This window comes from Podarcis melisellensis (genome assembly GCF_964234715.1).
Source record: "Podarcis melisellensis genome assembly, chromosome: 14".
In the NCBI taxonomy this organism is placed as follows: Eukaryota; Metazoa; Chordata; class Lepidosauria; order Squamata; family Lacertidae; genus Podarcis; species Podarcis melisellensis.
The window spans coordinates 82,975-98,024 of NC_138546.1; the positions used below are offsets into that span (position 1 = coordinate 82,975).

Sequence of the window (15,050 nt, forward strand, 5' to 3'; positions counted from 1 at the left end):
ACTCAGTATTTCCTCTTGTGGTCTGAGTTGTGCCTCAGGTGTGGATGCTCATTACCCAGCCCAAACAGAGCTTCCGGTGGCCTGATTCTGGTTCATTTGGGAAAGTTTAGGACCTCATCATTGTTTGTGGAGATCCCCGCCTGCGTCATGTGTGCTTTTTGCCTGGTTAGCAAGCACATGGCACCTGCAGACGGGCTCTCTTGCCATCTGGCCCTAAGCGGGAGCTGCTTCTGTTTCCGTTTGCCTTGCGGTGGCGCTTTGTCCTGACGTAGCAGAGCTGCTCTGCGCTCTTTGTGCCAAATCTGTTGTCTTTGTACCATCTACTGATGGGTGCAAGTATTGCAGCTCCACTCCCAGTGTTTCTGCAAGAGCCGGTTTCTACTTCAACTGCTCCAGCAGTTTCCCAGGGACTCAGTAAGAAATGAGGCTCTACGTTGCAAACAATGGACAGATTTAATGGGGTTTCCATGAAATGCCCGTTTTGGCCTGCCATCTTTGACCTTTTTCTTCATGGCTTGAGGTATAAAGTGCAAAGCATAAGCTGGACATGATATGACTTCACACTCAGCTCTACAAAAATGCTTTTTATTACTCATGCCAAACATGAGTGTCCCAGAGAATATCTGGTATGTTTAACAAGATTGCCCACTCTCGTCGTATTTCTTATTTATTGTCCACTGAGGCTCCTCAACCTTTTAAAAATCCAAGTTCCAAGAAAACTATATTTTAAAAAAAAAAATACTGGCAATATAAAATATTACACATTGCTCAAATCACCCTTTCTTAGTCATGGCCGTGAAGCCAAGTAAAAGGTTTTGCAAACTTCAGGGGGGAAGTGAGTTAATAATTTCCTTATAACACTCAGATATTTAAAATATTATTTATGTTATTATTTAAAGTTTTGTGACCAGGGAAGTCTTCTCTGGCTCCTCTTTGTGCTTCCATATTTTCGCTTTAAGAAAACCAAGGCTCGTTCTCTTGCCTGCTTTCCTCCCTCAGCTTTGTGGACTGCAAGGAATGTGGCCGGAAGATGCACCAGATCTGTGTGTTGCATTATGACATTATTTGGCCTTCAGGGTAAGTAGCTTCGAAAGGTGCCGGGGTCTGGGCTGGTGAAGCTTTAGCAAACTTCCTAGGTTCTGTTTCAGTTCAAATGATTTGAAACAACAATGCCTTCAGTCTGGCAAAGATGCAAAGTTTTGATTGGGAGCTCAGCATTTGCCCAAGCGCCTTGGGGTCGAGTCCCCTTGGGGTCTTGAGCCAGAGGCCTCCCTCTCTGCTGATGCCCCTGAAAGACCCAGCAAGTGGCATCTTCTGCTTTCCCATGGGATGCCCAGTCCCAGCCCTCTCAGCAGTTTCTCCCTCTCATTCACTCTCTGCCTTGTTTTGGGGCACCTCGCTGCCAACAAGTTTCTCAAGGCCTAGGCTTTTGAATGCACTTTGTCCATTGCCAGAAGGGTGATAGATGAATGGGTCAGAGGAAAACAGAAGGAAGGGGGCTCCAGTCCATGTTGGTGATGCCATACAGGCCCCAGGGCATTCACACAAGATCAGTTCAAGCACAAAGTCTTTTGATATTGCAGTTTCAGCCATGTGACCTCTAAAGGAGTGTAGGGGAGAGAGGGTCTTTGGCCCACCCGGTTTCTCAACACTCAGGTGCTGTGGCCTCTTGGGGTGGCATCTCCCCTCCAGAAGAGCTGCCCTGCCAGGTGTTGGATGTGCCCGTTTTGGAGATCCCGCCAAAGCTGCCGCCAGGTTAGGTTGAGGTTTGGTGTTGCCCAGTGGCCAATAGACAACATGGCAATCTTGCCCATGGACTGTCGGGCAGCACCAAAACTAAGCCCAATCTGGTGGCAGCACAACCTGCCAAAATGCCACCCTGAAAGCCAGAAGGGCTGGAGCTTGAGCCCCCTGAAAGTGGGCTGGCGTGGGCTGGAGCCCCACCTTGATGATAGGCCCAGTCACAGGAAGAAGCGAGAGGTTTTTGGCTGCCACTGTGTTCACTGTGTTTGTGTCTATATTAACTTTCATAAACTTACTAGCTCTCCGTTGTGGTTTTAGCTTTGTCTGTGACAACTGCTTGAAGAAAACTGGCCGAACACGCAAAGAAAACAAGTTTAGTGCCAAAAGTAAGTCTGTGGCCTCCTTAGTTGTATATGAAGATGCTTTTAATACAGTGTCTTAATGCACCCCCTATGCACCTTTCTAAGGTCTCTATTTTTGGAAAGTAACCTTGTGGGGAAAGGGGTGCTGTTGGGCTAGATCCTGCAGGGAAGCTTCAGTCGAAATGGAAAATCAAGGGTGCAGTTTTAAAACTAAAGTAAAAGCATGTAATCTGTTACAAATAAACAGAATATGCCCAGCACTGGTATGTGGATAACATCAAATAAGTTGTAAGTTGACTGTTGTGATGTCCAGTTAATCATGTTGACACTCTCCATAGGCTACTGAGCAGATGTAGCAGTCACAGAATCAGAGGGCAGGGAGCTGGTTAAAGAACAGGAAGCAGGAAAGACAAAAGGGAACAGACTTTCTCACAAATAAGGGAAATAGGAAGTTGAGTCCCCAGGAATCTGTTCTGGGACTGGTGGTATTTCACATGTTCACAAATGATCTTGTCAGGGATGAGCAGTGAAGTGGCAAGTTTGTCGATATCGTCAAAGTATTTCGAATTGAGTTGGGATCTTTTAGGATTTACATTGGGTGTCTAAGTAAGCAAGTTAGTACCAGATTGTTGTGCGGTAGTAACTTATTTTGGAGGCTGTGGTAAGGTTAAGGGAAATTGCTGAAATAAGTGGGAAAGTTGGCTAAAAAAGGAGAAGGCATAGTTTGTGGAGAGGAGTATAAACATGTTTAGGGTTCAGAGGGTGGTAGACCTTGAAAAGGGAAATGTGAAAAGAATGGCCCTTGATGCTGCCAGGAGTCTCCACAGCTGAGAGGGCAAGATTCACTATTTATGCATTGTGCCACTTCAGAAAGTAGGCAGGACTCAACATGCCTTTGCTAGCCAGATAAATGTTCTTGTCCCACGGAGCCTTCAGACACAAACACTTCCCTGCCTTCCCCTTGGTTTCCTGCTCAGTTCTTCTCAGCTCCTTTTTCAAAGCTGGCTTTGAGCCCGACCCAAACTATCTTTCCCCATTGGTTGCAAAGGGAGCACAGCAAAGGGACCAAGCCCTACATTTTCCTAAGTCTGACCTGAACGTGGTGGGAATCTGGGTGCGCTCTCTCTGCCTCCCAAGGGTGACTTCCTCCCACAGCTCTTTCCTTGCCCTTTCCCCTGTAGGGTTGCAGACCACCCGCCTAGGAAACCATTTGGAAGAGAGAGTCAATAAATTTTTGCGACGGCAGAATCACCCGGAAGCTGGCGAAGTGTTTGTGAGAGTGGTGGCCAGCTCAGATAAAACGGTGGAAGTGAAACCGGGGATGAAATCCAGGTGAGTTCTGGCCTTCCTCAGCAGGCGCACATGGTTACCAAACTATTGAAACAGTTGTCATCTGCACCATTTCATTTATTCTGACTACAGAAATATTAATTCTTAATTATACTATACTATTAGCATTTTCAAGGACACGGGTGGCACTGTGGGTTAAACCACAGAGCTTAGGGCTTGCCGATCAGAAGGTCGGCAGTTCGAATCCCCGCAGCGGGGTGAGCTCCCGTTGCTCGGTCCCTGCTCCTGCCAACCTAGCAGTTCAAAAGCATGTCAAAGTTCAAGGAGATAAATAGGTACCGCTCTGGCGGGAAGGTAAACAGTGTTTCCATGCCCTGCTCTGGTTTGCCAGAAGCGGCTTAGTCCTGCTGGCCACATGACCTGGAAGCTGTAGGCCGGCTCCCTCGGCCAATAAAGTGAGATGAGCACCAGAACCCCAGAGTCGTCCGCGACTGGACCTAATGGTCAGGGGTCCCTTTACCTTTTTATTAGGATTTTGTCTCCATGGAATCTTTTTTAAAATGTGCTTTATAGGCAGGTGAGGAGAAGACCTGGTTGAGTGCATAGCAGCAGCACATAGAGCTGGAATCAGCTTGGGGGAATTCCCCAAATATGGTCATTTTCAGCTGTTTTCATGCAGGAGCCTAGCCAGTGGGCTGTCTTGAGCCCAGTATCATAGAAGGGTCGAGTTGGAGGGGACCCTGAGGGTCATCCAGTCCCACCCCCAGCAATGCAGGAATCTCATGTAAAACCTCCATGAGAGATGGCCGTCCAACCTCTGCTTCAAAGCCTCCAAGGAAGGAGAACCTGTCTGTTCCACAGTTGAATAGCTCATACGGTCAGAAAGGTCTCCCTGATGTTGAGTCGGCATCTCCTTTCTCGTAACTTGAATCCTTTGTTTTGTGCCCTGCCTGTGTAGCAGCAGAAAACACGCTACCTCCATCTTCCATGTGACAGCCCTTAAAGATAGTTGAAGATGGCTATTGTACAGTGAGGGGGGGGGAGTATTTGATCCTCTGCTAAATTTGCCTGTTTGCCCTCTGACAAAGAAATGACCAGTCCATAATTTTAATGGTAGTTTTGTTGTAGCTGTGAGAGACAGAATAACAACAGGAAAACCCCCAGAAACCCAGAAGACAAAAGTCAGAGATTGATGTGCATTATAATGAGTGAAATAAGTTTTTGATCCCTTTGCAAAAGATGACTTAGTACTTGGTGTCAAAGCCCTTGTTGGCAATTTCAGAGGTCAGACGTTTCTTGTAGGAGACCACCTCCTCATTTCCAGGCGAAACATTCCCAGTTCCCTCGGTACAAAGCCTAACTGGCCTGTTCCAAAGATAGCTCTGCCTGTTTCCAGTCTAGCTTTCATTCATAACCTAATCGTATAGGAAGGTTTCCTTGAGAATAGCCAGGGCTCTCTTGCCATTGATAATCAGCCTGTCCTAGTAGTCCCCGAGGAGCATGTTTGCAATGAAGCGGCTGGTGACGGCATTCTCTTTCCTTCAGATTTGTAGACTCTCGTGAGATGGCCGAGTCCTTCCCCTATCGCACAAAGGCTCTCTTTGCTTTTGAAGAGATCGATGGCGTGGACGTCTGTTTCTTTGGCATGCATGTGCAGGAATACGGTTGGGATTGCCCGCCCCCAAACACCAGGTAGGTGGCATTGCTTCCGTTGGGGCTCCAGGAAAGGAAGGGCTGTGGTTCGACTTGCCTTGCCAATGAGACACATTTTCTTGAATTTTGCCTTGGTTCCATTTTTGTCTCTGTCTCCCCTTCTCGTCTGTCTTGTTCCCAGATGCCAAAAATTCTAAATTTCTTTTTATCCCAAGCCACACTTTTTCATAATTATCTTTGTAAATATTTATATTTTTTGCAGTTAACCATATCCCTAAATATTTTACTTTTTTATGGACATCTATCTCAATGCTTTGCTCCAACTCTTTTTTCTCTTCCTTCAAATCTTTTACTTATAACTTGGTTTTATTTCTATTTAATTTAAATCCTGTCACTTCCCCAAATTTTTGAATCTTTTCTATAACTCTAGGGAGAGAGTTTTTTGGATCTTCCACTGTAATCACTAAATCATCAGCATATGCTTTCAATTTGAACTCACTTTTCCCAGTTTTTATCCCACTGATCTCTGTCTGCTCTTATATTTCTAGCAAGTAATTCCAGGACCAGGATGAACAAAAGCGGTGATAATGGACAACCTTGTCTAGTTCCTTTTTGTATCTTACAATCAGCCGTTATCACCTGATTTACAATTAATTTAGCTTTTTGTTCTGAATATATTGCTTGTATTCCTTTTAAAAAATTGGGTCCGCAATTAATTTCTTCAAGTAATTTTGTCATAAAATTCCAAGAGACATTGTCAAAAGCTTTTTCAGCATCTATAAACATCATTGCTGCTTTCTTTTCATTTTTGACCTCCGGGTATTCTATTACATTCAGAATATTTCTTATATTCTCTTTCATTTTTCTACCTGGGAGGAATCCTGCCTGATCTTGATGTATATACTCATTTAATATTTTTTTCATTCTATTAGCTAAAATATTTGCAAAAAAATTATAATCATTAGTTAACAATGGGATAGGCCTATAATTTTTAATTTGCAGTAAATCTGAATCTTGTTTTGGAATTACTATAATATAAGCCTCTTTCCATGTTTTTGGAATTTCACCTGTATTTAAAATCTCGTTCATACCACCTTTCAATGGGTTTACCAATTGTTCACTTAATTTTTTATAGTACTTTGCCGTTAATCCATCTGGACCAGGAGACTTGCCATTTTATGTCCACTTTATTGCCTCTAACACTTCCTGAACTGTTACTGGAGTGTTTAAGATCGCCATTTGTTCCTCTTTTATGTTTGGTAGATTACTGCTTTTAATATATTCCTCTATTTTAAAAAAAAAAATCCTTCCCTTTCCCTGTATAAATCTGAGAAATATTTTACAAATGCTGCTCTTATTTCCTTCAGCTTATCTGTGATCATTCCATTTATATTAATTTTATTTATGGAGATCCTTTGTTCACTTTTCTTCAACTGCCACGCTAGCAGTTTTCCTGATTTATTGGCATGCTCAAAATATTTTTGTTTCATTCTTTTTATTTTCCAGCTAATTTCCTCATTAACTATCATAGAATATTGTGTTTGTAATATTCTAATTGCCTATTTGACTGGCTCTCTATTTGCTTTCTTTGACAATTGTTTCTCCTTATTCACAATTTCATCTAAAATCTCTTTTTCCCTTTTTTCTTTCAATTTCTTTTTAAATGAGTTTTGTTGTATAAACAGTCCCCTCCTTACCGCCTTACTTGCATCCCAGATCGTCTGCAATTTTGTCTGTCCTTGAGTGTTTGCTTTAAAATAATCACTCAAGGCCTTTTTAGCTTTTTCCATAAATTTTTGATCATCTAATAAATCTTCTTTCAGTCTCCATCTGAATGAAATTTGGCTTTCTTTTTGTATTTCCATTGTCAAGGAATTATGATCTGAAAATGTCCTGGGATTAATCTCATTTTTTTAACTCGAGGTTCCAACACTTTGGATATTCAGAAAGAGTCTATTCTTGAACTACTATCATGAACATGGCTATAATAAGTGAACTCTTTGTCAAACAGATGTCTTGTTCTCCATATATCTATAAAATTCAAAGTTTGAGCCAAATCAAAAAAAGTCTTTGGTAATTGCCTTCTTTTTTTTCTTTTTTCCTAGCTGATCTATCTTTTTCTAATGATGGGACTCCATGTAAATCTCCCATTAAAATCATTTTTTATCTGCAAATTCAAGTAATTCTGTTTCCTGTTTTTTGAAAAAGACTGCTTTTTTCTCGTTGGGTGCATAAATTCCTACCAAGATCACCTTCTCTCCCTGAATTTTTATTTGTATTATTAAAATCCTACCCTTTTCATCCTTCTGAATCAATTTGGGTTCTAGTGCAGGATTAACGTAAAAAATCAGTCCTCTTTTTTTTGCTTTGTCCGCCGAAATGAAGTCCAAGCCTCTATTTGCGTGGACCGTGTCGTCCCTTAAGCGGACGACACGGAGCTCGCTGCCATTAACCTCCGCAATGAACCGGAAGTCTCCTTCCCTTCTCTCTTGTTCCCAGATGTCAAAAATTTTGTTGCTTAGGTCTGCATGCAATTTAGCTCTGTCCACACGTTAAAAACACACAGCCTGAAATTGTAGGTCATTTGAATTGTGATGACGATGGGGCCCAGTAGGCAACTCTCCTTCCAACTCTGTCATTTGCGGACAACCACGTAGCTGTCAAACACAACTCCACAAACTCTCTCTTCCCTTTTGTCACAGGCGTGTTTACATCTCCTACTTAGATAGCATTCATTTCTTCCGCCCAAGATGCCTGCGAACTGCAGTCTATCATGAAATCCTTATTGGCTATCTGGAATACGTCAAGAAACTGGGGTGAGTGTTTTGTTGTGGCGTCTTTGCATCGGCACATCGGGGGCGGGCTCTGCCTCATTACGTGCTGCTTGCTCCTGCGTTGTGAAGTGGGGTCGTCTTGTATCTACGGGACCGCCTCTCCTGGTCTGCCCCGCAGAGGACCTTAAGGTCCATGAATATCCATAGCTTAGTGGTCCCTGGCCCTAAGAATGTAAGATTATCCTCCACCAGGGCCAGGGCCTTCTCAGTGATTGCTCCGACCTGGTGGAATGCTCTGTCCCAGGAGACTAGGGCTCTGCAGAATTTAACCTCCTTCCGCAGGGCCTGTAAGACAGAGCTATTCCGCCTGGCTTTCAATTTGAACTTAGCCTGATCTTTTATTCCCCTTCCTTCCCCCCCTCCCCTTAGCTAATTCTCCCCTGGTCTCCTCGCTGGCCCAAATAGCTAGCCCTGGTGATCATCTAATTGGATGGATTTTCGCCCTAAATTGATTTTTGGATTCTGAATTGATTGTTATCCACGTTTTATACTGTATTTTAGGCTGTTTTTTTGTTGCATCAATTAAGTGTTTTAAATTTGTTGTTAGCCGCCCTGAGCCCAGGTTTTTTGAACTGGGAAGGGCAGGGTATAAATAAAAAATTATTATTATTATGAAGGCTTTTCAGTGCAAAAAAGTGCGTTGTCTGGTGCTCTGACCGCTAGGTCCCATGCACTAGTTCTGGAAACACTGCTGGGCTGCTTCAACTTCAACATTGCTTCAACTCTGAGCCACAGCAGAAACAGCTGCAGAAGCGGCCAGATGTTGGAGCTCCCCCAGGTTGCGGTGGCTGATGCAGGACACACTGGGAGAGGGAAGGCGGGGCAAATGCGCTTTCCAAGCCTCCCTCTGGTCCTTGGATGTTTCCGTTCGTGGGCGGTAAAATACCTTCAGGTGGGGGCCCAAGGCATCCCTGGGAGAAAGCACAGCCTTGTGACATTGGCCTGCAACTGAGCAGTTTCCCAGCAGAGGCCACCCTGAGATCCTGGGTGGGACAGTCCTTAACTGGGATGCTTTTGCTTTTGTGCGGCATCCAGGTACGTGACGGGCCACATCTGGGCCTGCCCCCCAAGTGAGGGGGATGATTACATCTTCCACTGCCACCCTCCTGACCAGAAAATCCCCAAGCCCAAGCGCCTGCAGGAATGGTACAAGAAGATGCTGGACAAGGCCTTTGCGGAGAGGATCATTCATGACTACAAGGTGAGGGGAAGGGGGGCTGGTTGCTGGTGCAGCTGGGAGACAGGCTGGCCAGGCCTCTCTGAGATTAAGGGTCAGCTCCTTCAGGCTAAAAAGGGGTTGTTGTTTTTAAGCATCTATATTAGAAATATAAAAAACAGCCAATTTGGCATCTTAGTATTTTAGGGAATTCCCTGCTTAGGGAATTTTAAAATGTTTGATCATGCTTTTAAATTTTTGTTGGGAGCCGCCCAGAGTGGCTGGGGAAACCCACCCAGATGGGCAGGGTATAAATAACTTATCCTCATCATCTATTTATTATTATTTTCAATGAAAAGGAGTATTTATTTTATGACCTTCAGCACAGTGGCATGTATTTTTTTCACAAATGCCTGGTGTGCAATAGGCTCTGGCTGCAATCCTAAACCCACCTGCTGGGGAATAAGGCCCGTTTAGCAGAGCAGACATTCAGAAGATAGCGAACAAGCTGGAATGAGACATAGGAAAGAGTCTACAAGTACTAGGAACCAGATTGTGCTAAAGGAGCCTCACCCTGTAGGATCCTGGGCCTCGGCTGCATCTGCTGGGGGTGTCATCCTGTCCGCCATCGTAACTAAGCCTCTCGTGGTGTTTTTGCAGGACATCTTCAAGCAAGCGACAGAGGACCGGCTGACAAGTGCCAAGGAACTGCCTTACTTTGAGGGTGACTTTTGGCCCAACGTGCTGGAAGAGAGCATTAAGGAGCTGGAACAAGAGGAGGAGGAGAGGAAGAAGGAGGAAAGCACGGCAGCCTGCGAAACAACGGAGGTGACTGGAGTCCTGAGCGCTGTGGGAGGCTGGGAGGTTTCTGCTGGTCTGCTTTGAAATCAGGCTGCCTTGGCAGAAATTCCGTGAGTGAGAATGATAACAGGCGTGTCTCATTCTCCCAGCTCCAGAGCTGATCCAGGGCAAGTTCTAGACTGGGGCAGCCCTTCCCTAGGAGGAGCCAATGGGGTGTGCGGGGGCGGGACATCCTGAAGCCTGAGCAAATCAGAATGCCACCCTGCAAAAAGGGTGATTAATAAATTCTTTCCGCCTGGCTTTCCAGGGTGTGAGTTCCTCCTAAAATTTGATTAAATGGGAAATGGCATTCTTCAGGCAGTTACTCCTGCTCCCGCCCCTGTTCATTCAGATCTCTGTCCCTCTTGGTTGCACACCCTCCTGTTTCTCTATGAGCGTGAGATGCGCTGTGTCGTTCCCCCTCCTTTGCCTGCCTTGGCGGGAGGAGCTGCTGAGCCCTTTCTGTGTCCGCCTTGCAGGGGAGTCAGGGGGACAGCAAGAACGCCAAGAAGAAGAACAACAAGAAGACCAACAAGAACAAGAGCAGCATCAGCAGAGCCAACAAGAAGAAGCCCACCCTGCCCAGCGTCTCCAATGACCTCTCCCAGAAGCTGTATGCCACCATGGAGAAGCATAAGGAGGTACCTGCAGTCGCCCTTCTCTCTCTCTTGCCCTCCCTCCCTCTGCACTGGCTTGGGGCATCCGTGGGAAGGCAGGCGGGGGGCTGCGAGGGGCAGGAGCCCCTTCCCCAGGCCCCACCTTGGAGGTGTCTTGGGGCTCACCTGTCCCTTGGCCTGCGCACCTGCAGGTCTTTTTTGTCATCCACCTGCACGCCGGGCCCGTCGTCAACACCTTGCCCCCCATCGTGGATCCGGACCCGATGCTCAGCTGCGACCTGATGGACGGCCGGGACGCCTTCCTCACCTTGGCCAGAGACAAGCACTGGGAGTTCTCTTCGCTGCGCCGCTCCAAGTGGTCCACGCTCTGCATGCTGGTGGAGCTGCACACGCAGGGCCAGGACCGCTTCGTCTACACCTGCAACGAGTGCAAGCACCACGTGGAGACCAGGTGGCACTGCACAGTCTGCGAGGTGAGCGTCTGCCGGCTGCTGGGGGGGCACCTGCTGGCCAGAGGGCTCCGGGCTCCAGGGATGGCATCACATCCTTGCTTGGGGAACGCAGTCGAGGGCATGGACAGGAAGTGTGTTCTGCCTTCTGCCGTGCTGTGGAGAGACTCTTCTGCGAGGCAAGGCAGCCTCTTTCCCCCAGTCGAGTAGGGAGGCAGCAGAGGCTTCCCAGAGAGCCTCTGGACGTTTTCATTCCTGTTTTCTCAATAGCATTGCTTCCTATGAAGCACTTTGATCCTTTCTTCTCCCCATCCCAGTCCTGCGCCTTGGGGCATCTCCCTCAGGCCAGAGAGCCTTCTGCATTGCGGAGAGGCTCATGGGCCTTCGTTTCCCCTTCCAGTGTCCTTGGCAATTAACTGGGTGGCTCCTATGACCAGGACAGACAACCTGCTTTCTCAAGTAGCATGTGTGGAATGCTGTCTGTTTCAGGGGGACAGATTTCGTTTTCATGTTTTAAAACTGACCACAAGCAACTACATGTCACCCTGTATGCCACCATACAGAGCACCATTTGGCTCTGAAGTCCACAAAGTTGGCTCCCGTGGGAAGTTGTGGACTCTCCTTCCTGGGAGGTTTTTAAGCAGAGCTTGGATGGCCCTCTGTCAGGGATGCTTCAGCTGAGATTCCTGCTTTGCAGGGGTCCTCCGGCAATGGCCTTGAGGGTCGCCTCCAGCTCTACAACGCTATGATTCTATGAAACGGCATAATTCCATGAAATAAATGTGCCTCCTTGTCTAAAGGATGTGCATCAGTTGCAGGGCTGACTTTGGAACTCTCTTGGGTGGTTGGGATGCGTGTCAACATGGCTACGAGGCCAAGCCGGGAGTGTGGCCCAGCCTGAGAGACCACTTGTGTGACGGACGGGGTTTGAGGACCCCCAGGTCCCCTCTGGGGCCTGGCCTCCCTCGTGTGTGTGCCCTGTCTGAGCTCTGCCTTTTGCCTCCCTCTCCTCCGCTTCCAGGATTACGACCTCTGCATCAACTGCTACAACACCAAGAGCCACGAGCACAAGATGGTCAAGTGGGGCCTGGGCCTGGACGACGACAGCAACAGCCAGGGGGAGCAGCAGTCCAAGAGCCCCCAGGAGTCTCGCCGCCTCAGCATCCAGCGCTGCATCCAGTCCCTGGTCCACGCCTGCCAGTGCCGCAACGCCAACTGCTCGCTGCCGTCCTGCCAGAAGATGAAGCGGGTGGTGCAGCACACCAAGGGCTGCAAGCGCAAGACCAACGGCGGCTGCCCCGTCTGCAAGCAGCTGATCGCCCTGTGCTGCTACCACGCCAAGCACTGCCAAGAGAACAAGTGCCCCGTGCCCTTCTGCATCAACATCAAACACAAGCTCCGCCAGCAGCAGATCCAGCACCGGCTGCAGCAGGCGCAGCTCATCCGCCGCAGGATGGCCACCATGACCACCCGCAATGTGCCTCAGCAAAGTTTGCCTTCTCCTACCTCAGCCACGCCGGGGACCCCCACGCAGCAGCCAAGCACCCCGCAGACGCCCCAGCCCCCGCCCCAGCCCTCGCCCGCCAACATGTCGCCAGCCGGCTTCCCTCCCGGGGCAAGGACTCAGCCTCCGCCCCCCATCTCCGCTGGCAAGGCTGCTCCCCAGGCCCAGGCCCCCCCACCGCCCGCCCAGCCACCCCCCGGAGCCGTGGAAGCGGCACGGCAGATCGAGATCGAGGCGGCCCAGCAGCAGCAGCAGCAACAGCAGCTCTACCGGGTGAGCAGCAACGGCTTGCCTCCTGCCCGCGCAGGAATGGGGAGCCCGGCTGTGGGTGCTGTGAACCCCCTGCAGGCGGCTGGCATGAGCGTGCCCCGGCCCAGCTCTGTGAGCGGCCCCCTCATGCCCAGCATGCCAGCCGGGCAGTGGCAGGCGGCCCCCCTGGCCCCGCAGCAGCCCCTGCAGCCCGGCATGCCCCGGCCATCCCTGCCCCTCACCACGCCGCAGGCAGGGCCCGGCCCCCGCATGCCGGGCGTCCAGCAGCCCCCTCGCAGCATCCCCCCCAACGCCGCTCTGCAGGAGCTGCTGCGGACTCTGAAGTCTCCCAGCTCCCCGCAGCAGCAGCAGCAGGTGCTCAACATCCTGAAGTCCAACCCGCAGCTCATGGCGGCTTTCATCAAGCAGAGAACAGCCAAGTACGTAGCAAACCAGCCTGGCATCCAGCCCCAGCCCCAGCCGGCACTGCAGCAGCAGCAGCAGCCGCCCCCACCGCCCCCACCCCCGCCGGCAGGCCTGCACCCTCAGACCGGCTTGCAGAACCTGAGCGCCCTGCAGGCAGGCGTCCAGCGGCCAGGCGTCCCACTGCAGCAGCCGGGAATGGGGGGCTTGAGCCCCCAGGGCCAGCCCATCAGCATCATGACCCCGGCCCACGGCGCTGGCATGGCCAACATGAGCCCGCAGTACCGGGAGATGATCCGCAGGCAGTTGCTGCAGCAGCAGCAGCAACAGCAGCAGCAGCAGCAGCAAGGAGGGGCCGGGCTGGCTGCGCACGGCCAGTTCCCGCAGCCGCAGGGCCCGGGCGGAGGCTACTCGCAAGCCATGCAGCAGCAGCAGCAGCGGATGCAGCAGCACCTCTCCCTCCAGGCGGGGGGCCTGGGCCAAATGGCCCCGATGGGACAGCTGAACCAAATGGGGGGGCAGCCCGGCCTTGGCAGCGCCGAGGGCAGCGCCAACATCCAGCAGGCCCTGCAGCAGCGGATCCTCCAGCAGCAGCAGATGAAGCAGCAGATGGGCTCCCCGGGGCAGCCCAACCCCATGAGCCCCCAGCAGCAGCAGCAGCAGCAGCAGCACCTGCTCTCAGGACAGACGCAGCCGGCCCCCCACCTCCCTGGGCAGCAGCAGCTCAGCGCCTCCCTCAGCAGCCAGGTGCGGTCGCCCGCCCCGGTCCAGTCCCCGCGGCCCCAGTCGCAGCCGCCACATTCCAGCCCGTCCCCCCGGATCCAGCCCTCGCCCCACCACGTCTCCCCGCAGACTGGCTCCCCGCACCCGGGGCTGGGGGCCGTGGCGGCCCTGGCCGGCCCCCTGGACCAGCAGGGGCACCTGGGCACCCCCGAGCAGCAGAGCGCCATGCTGCCCCAGCTCAACCCGCCCAACAGGAACGTGCTGCCCAACGAGCTGTCCCTGGTGGGCGACACTACAGGGGGGGACACGCTGGAGAAGTTTGTGGAGGGCTTGTAGCGGCCATCCTCCCAGGCCTGGACCTTCTGCTCCCGAAACACGGACCTCTCCGCTCTCGAGGGCAACCGGGACGGGGCTGGTCTGTCCTGGACCCACCGGAGGATGAATTGCTGTTAAAAAACAAACAAAGAATATATAAATATATATATTTTTTGTTAAAGCCAGCCAGGTGTGGTTAAAATATCTGGTCTCTCTTTGTTGTTCTTGTTGTGGGAGGGTTTTTTGTTTGTTTTTTTAGTTGTTAACTGTTTGTTGACTTTGCTTTTTTAAAGGGGGAGAACAAGTCCATTATAGTCATATTTTTATTTGTACTTTCAAGACTAAGCATTTGTGTTTTAACAGAGAAGAACAATAATCTTCAGAAACGGATTCCTCAAATAATGCCACATTCTAATGTATCCTGCTCACTTTCTGGCATTTGGCAGAAAGGGTTTTTTAAAATTCTATACTGAACTCTGCAGGTATTTGAAGTATTATCGCCCCTGGAAAAGATGAGAACGGACTCTCGTGCTCGCACACACACACAGACATGCCTGTGTTGCAATGTATAAATCGTTGCTTTGTTTCTCGGATAAAAACTGGTTTTAGATTTACAAAGAAATGAAATAAAATAGGGATGATCACTTCTTAGGCCATGCTAATTTTAATACAGAAGAAGCATATTCTTTTCTTTAATTCATTGATGTGAAACTTGAAATGAGGAAAAGCAATTATAGTGTAAATCATGCAAGTTCTAGAATTACTATAAATATGAAAAATGCAAGAAGATTCAATCACTGTATAGAATGGGAGGGGGGAACAAAACTCATTTCTTACTTCTATAGCATATTGTTAAATAAACTGCAACAGACAAAAGGGTGGTCCTTCTCGA

General features: G+C 49.5%; 1 protein-coding gene across 3 annotated transcripts in view; it reads left to right on the plus strand.

The window, feature by feature from the left end:
- Nucleotides 1-14,343, plus strand: part of CREBBP (CREB binding lysine acetyltransferase) — a 61,452-nt gene extending 47,109 nt beyond the window's left edge. For all 3 annotated transcript variants that reach the window (XM_081887874.1, XM_081887876.1, XM_081887875.1), the window contains 10 exons: nt 1,000-1,077; nt 2,062-2,129; nt 3,287-3,437; nt 4,941-5,087; nt 7,751-7,864; nt 8,918-9,083; nt 9,699-9,866; nt 10,358-10,519; nt 10,687-10,968; nt 11,966-14,343. In XM_081887874.1, coding sequence (XP_081744000.1) covers nt 1,000-1,077; nt 2,062-2,129; nt 3,287-3,437; nt 4,941-5,087; nt 7,751-7,864; nt 8,918-9,083; nt 9,699-9,866; nt 10,358-10,519; nt 10,687-10,968; nt 11,966-14,179 — 3,550 coding nt within the window. In that variant the 3' untranslated portion in view covers nt 14,180-14,343. The remainder of the gene's footprint in view (nt 1-999; nt 1,078-2,061; nt 2,130-3,286; nt 3,438-4,940; nt 5,088-7,750; nt 7,865-8,917; nt 9,084-9,698; nt 9,867-10,357; nt 10,520-10,686; nt 10,969-11,965) is intronic.
- The last annotated feature ends 707 nt before the right edge of the window (nt 14,344-15,050 follow it).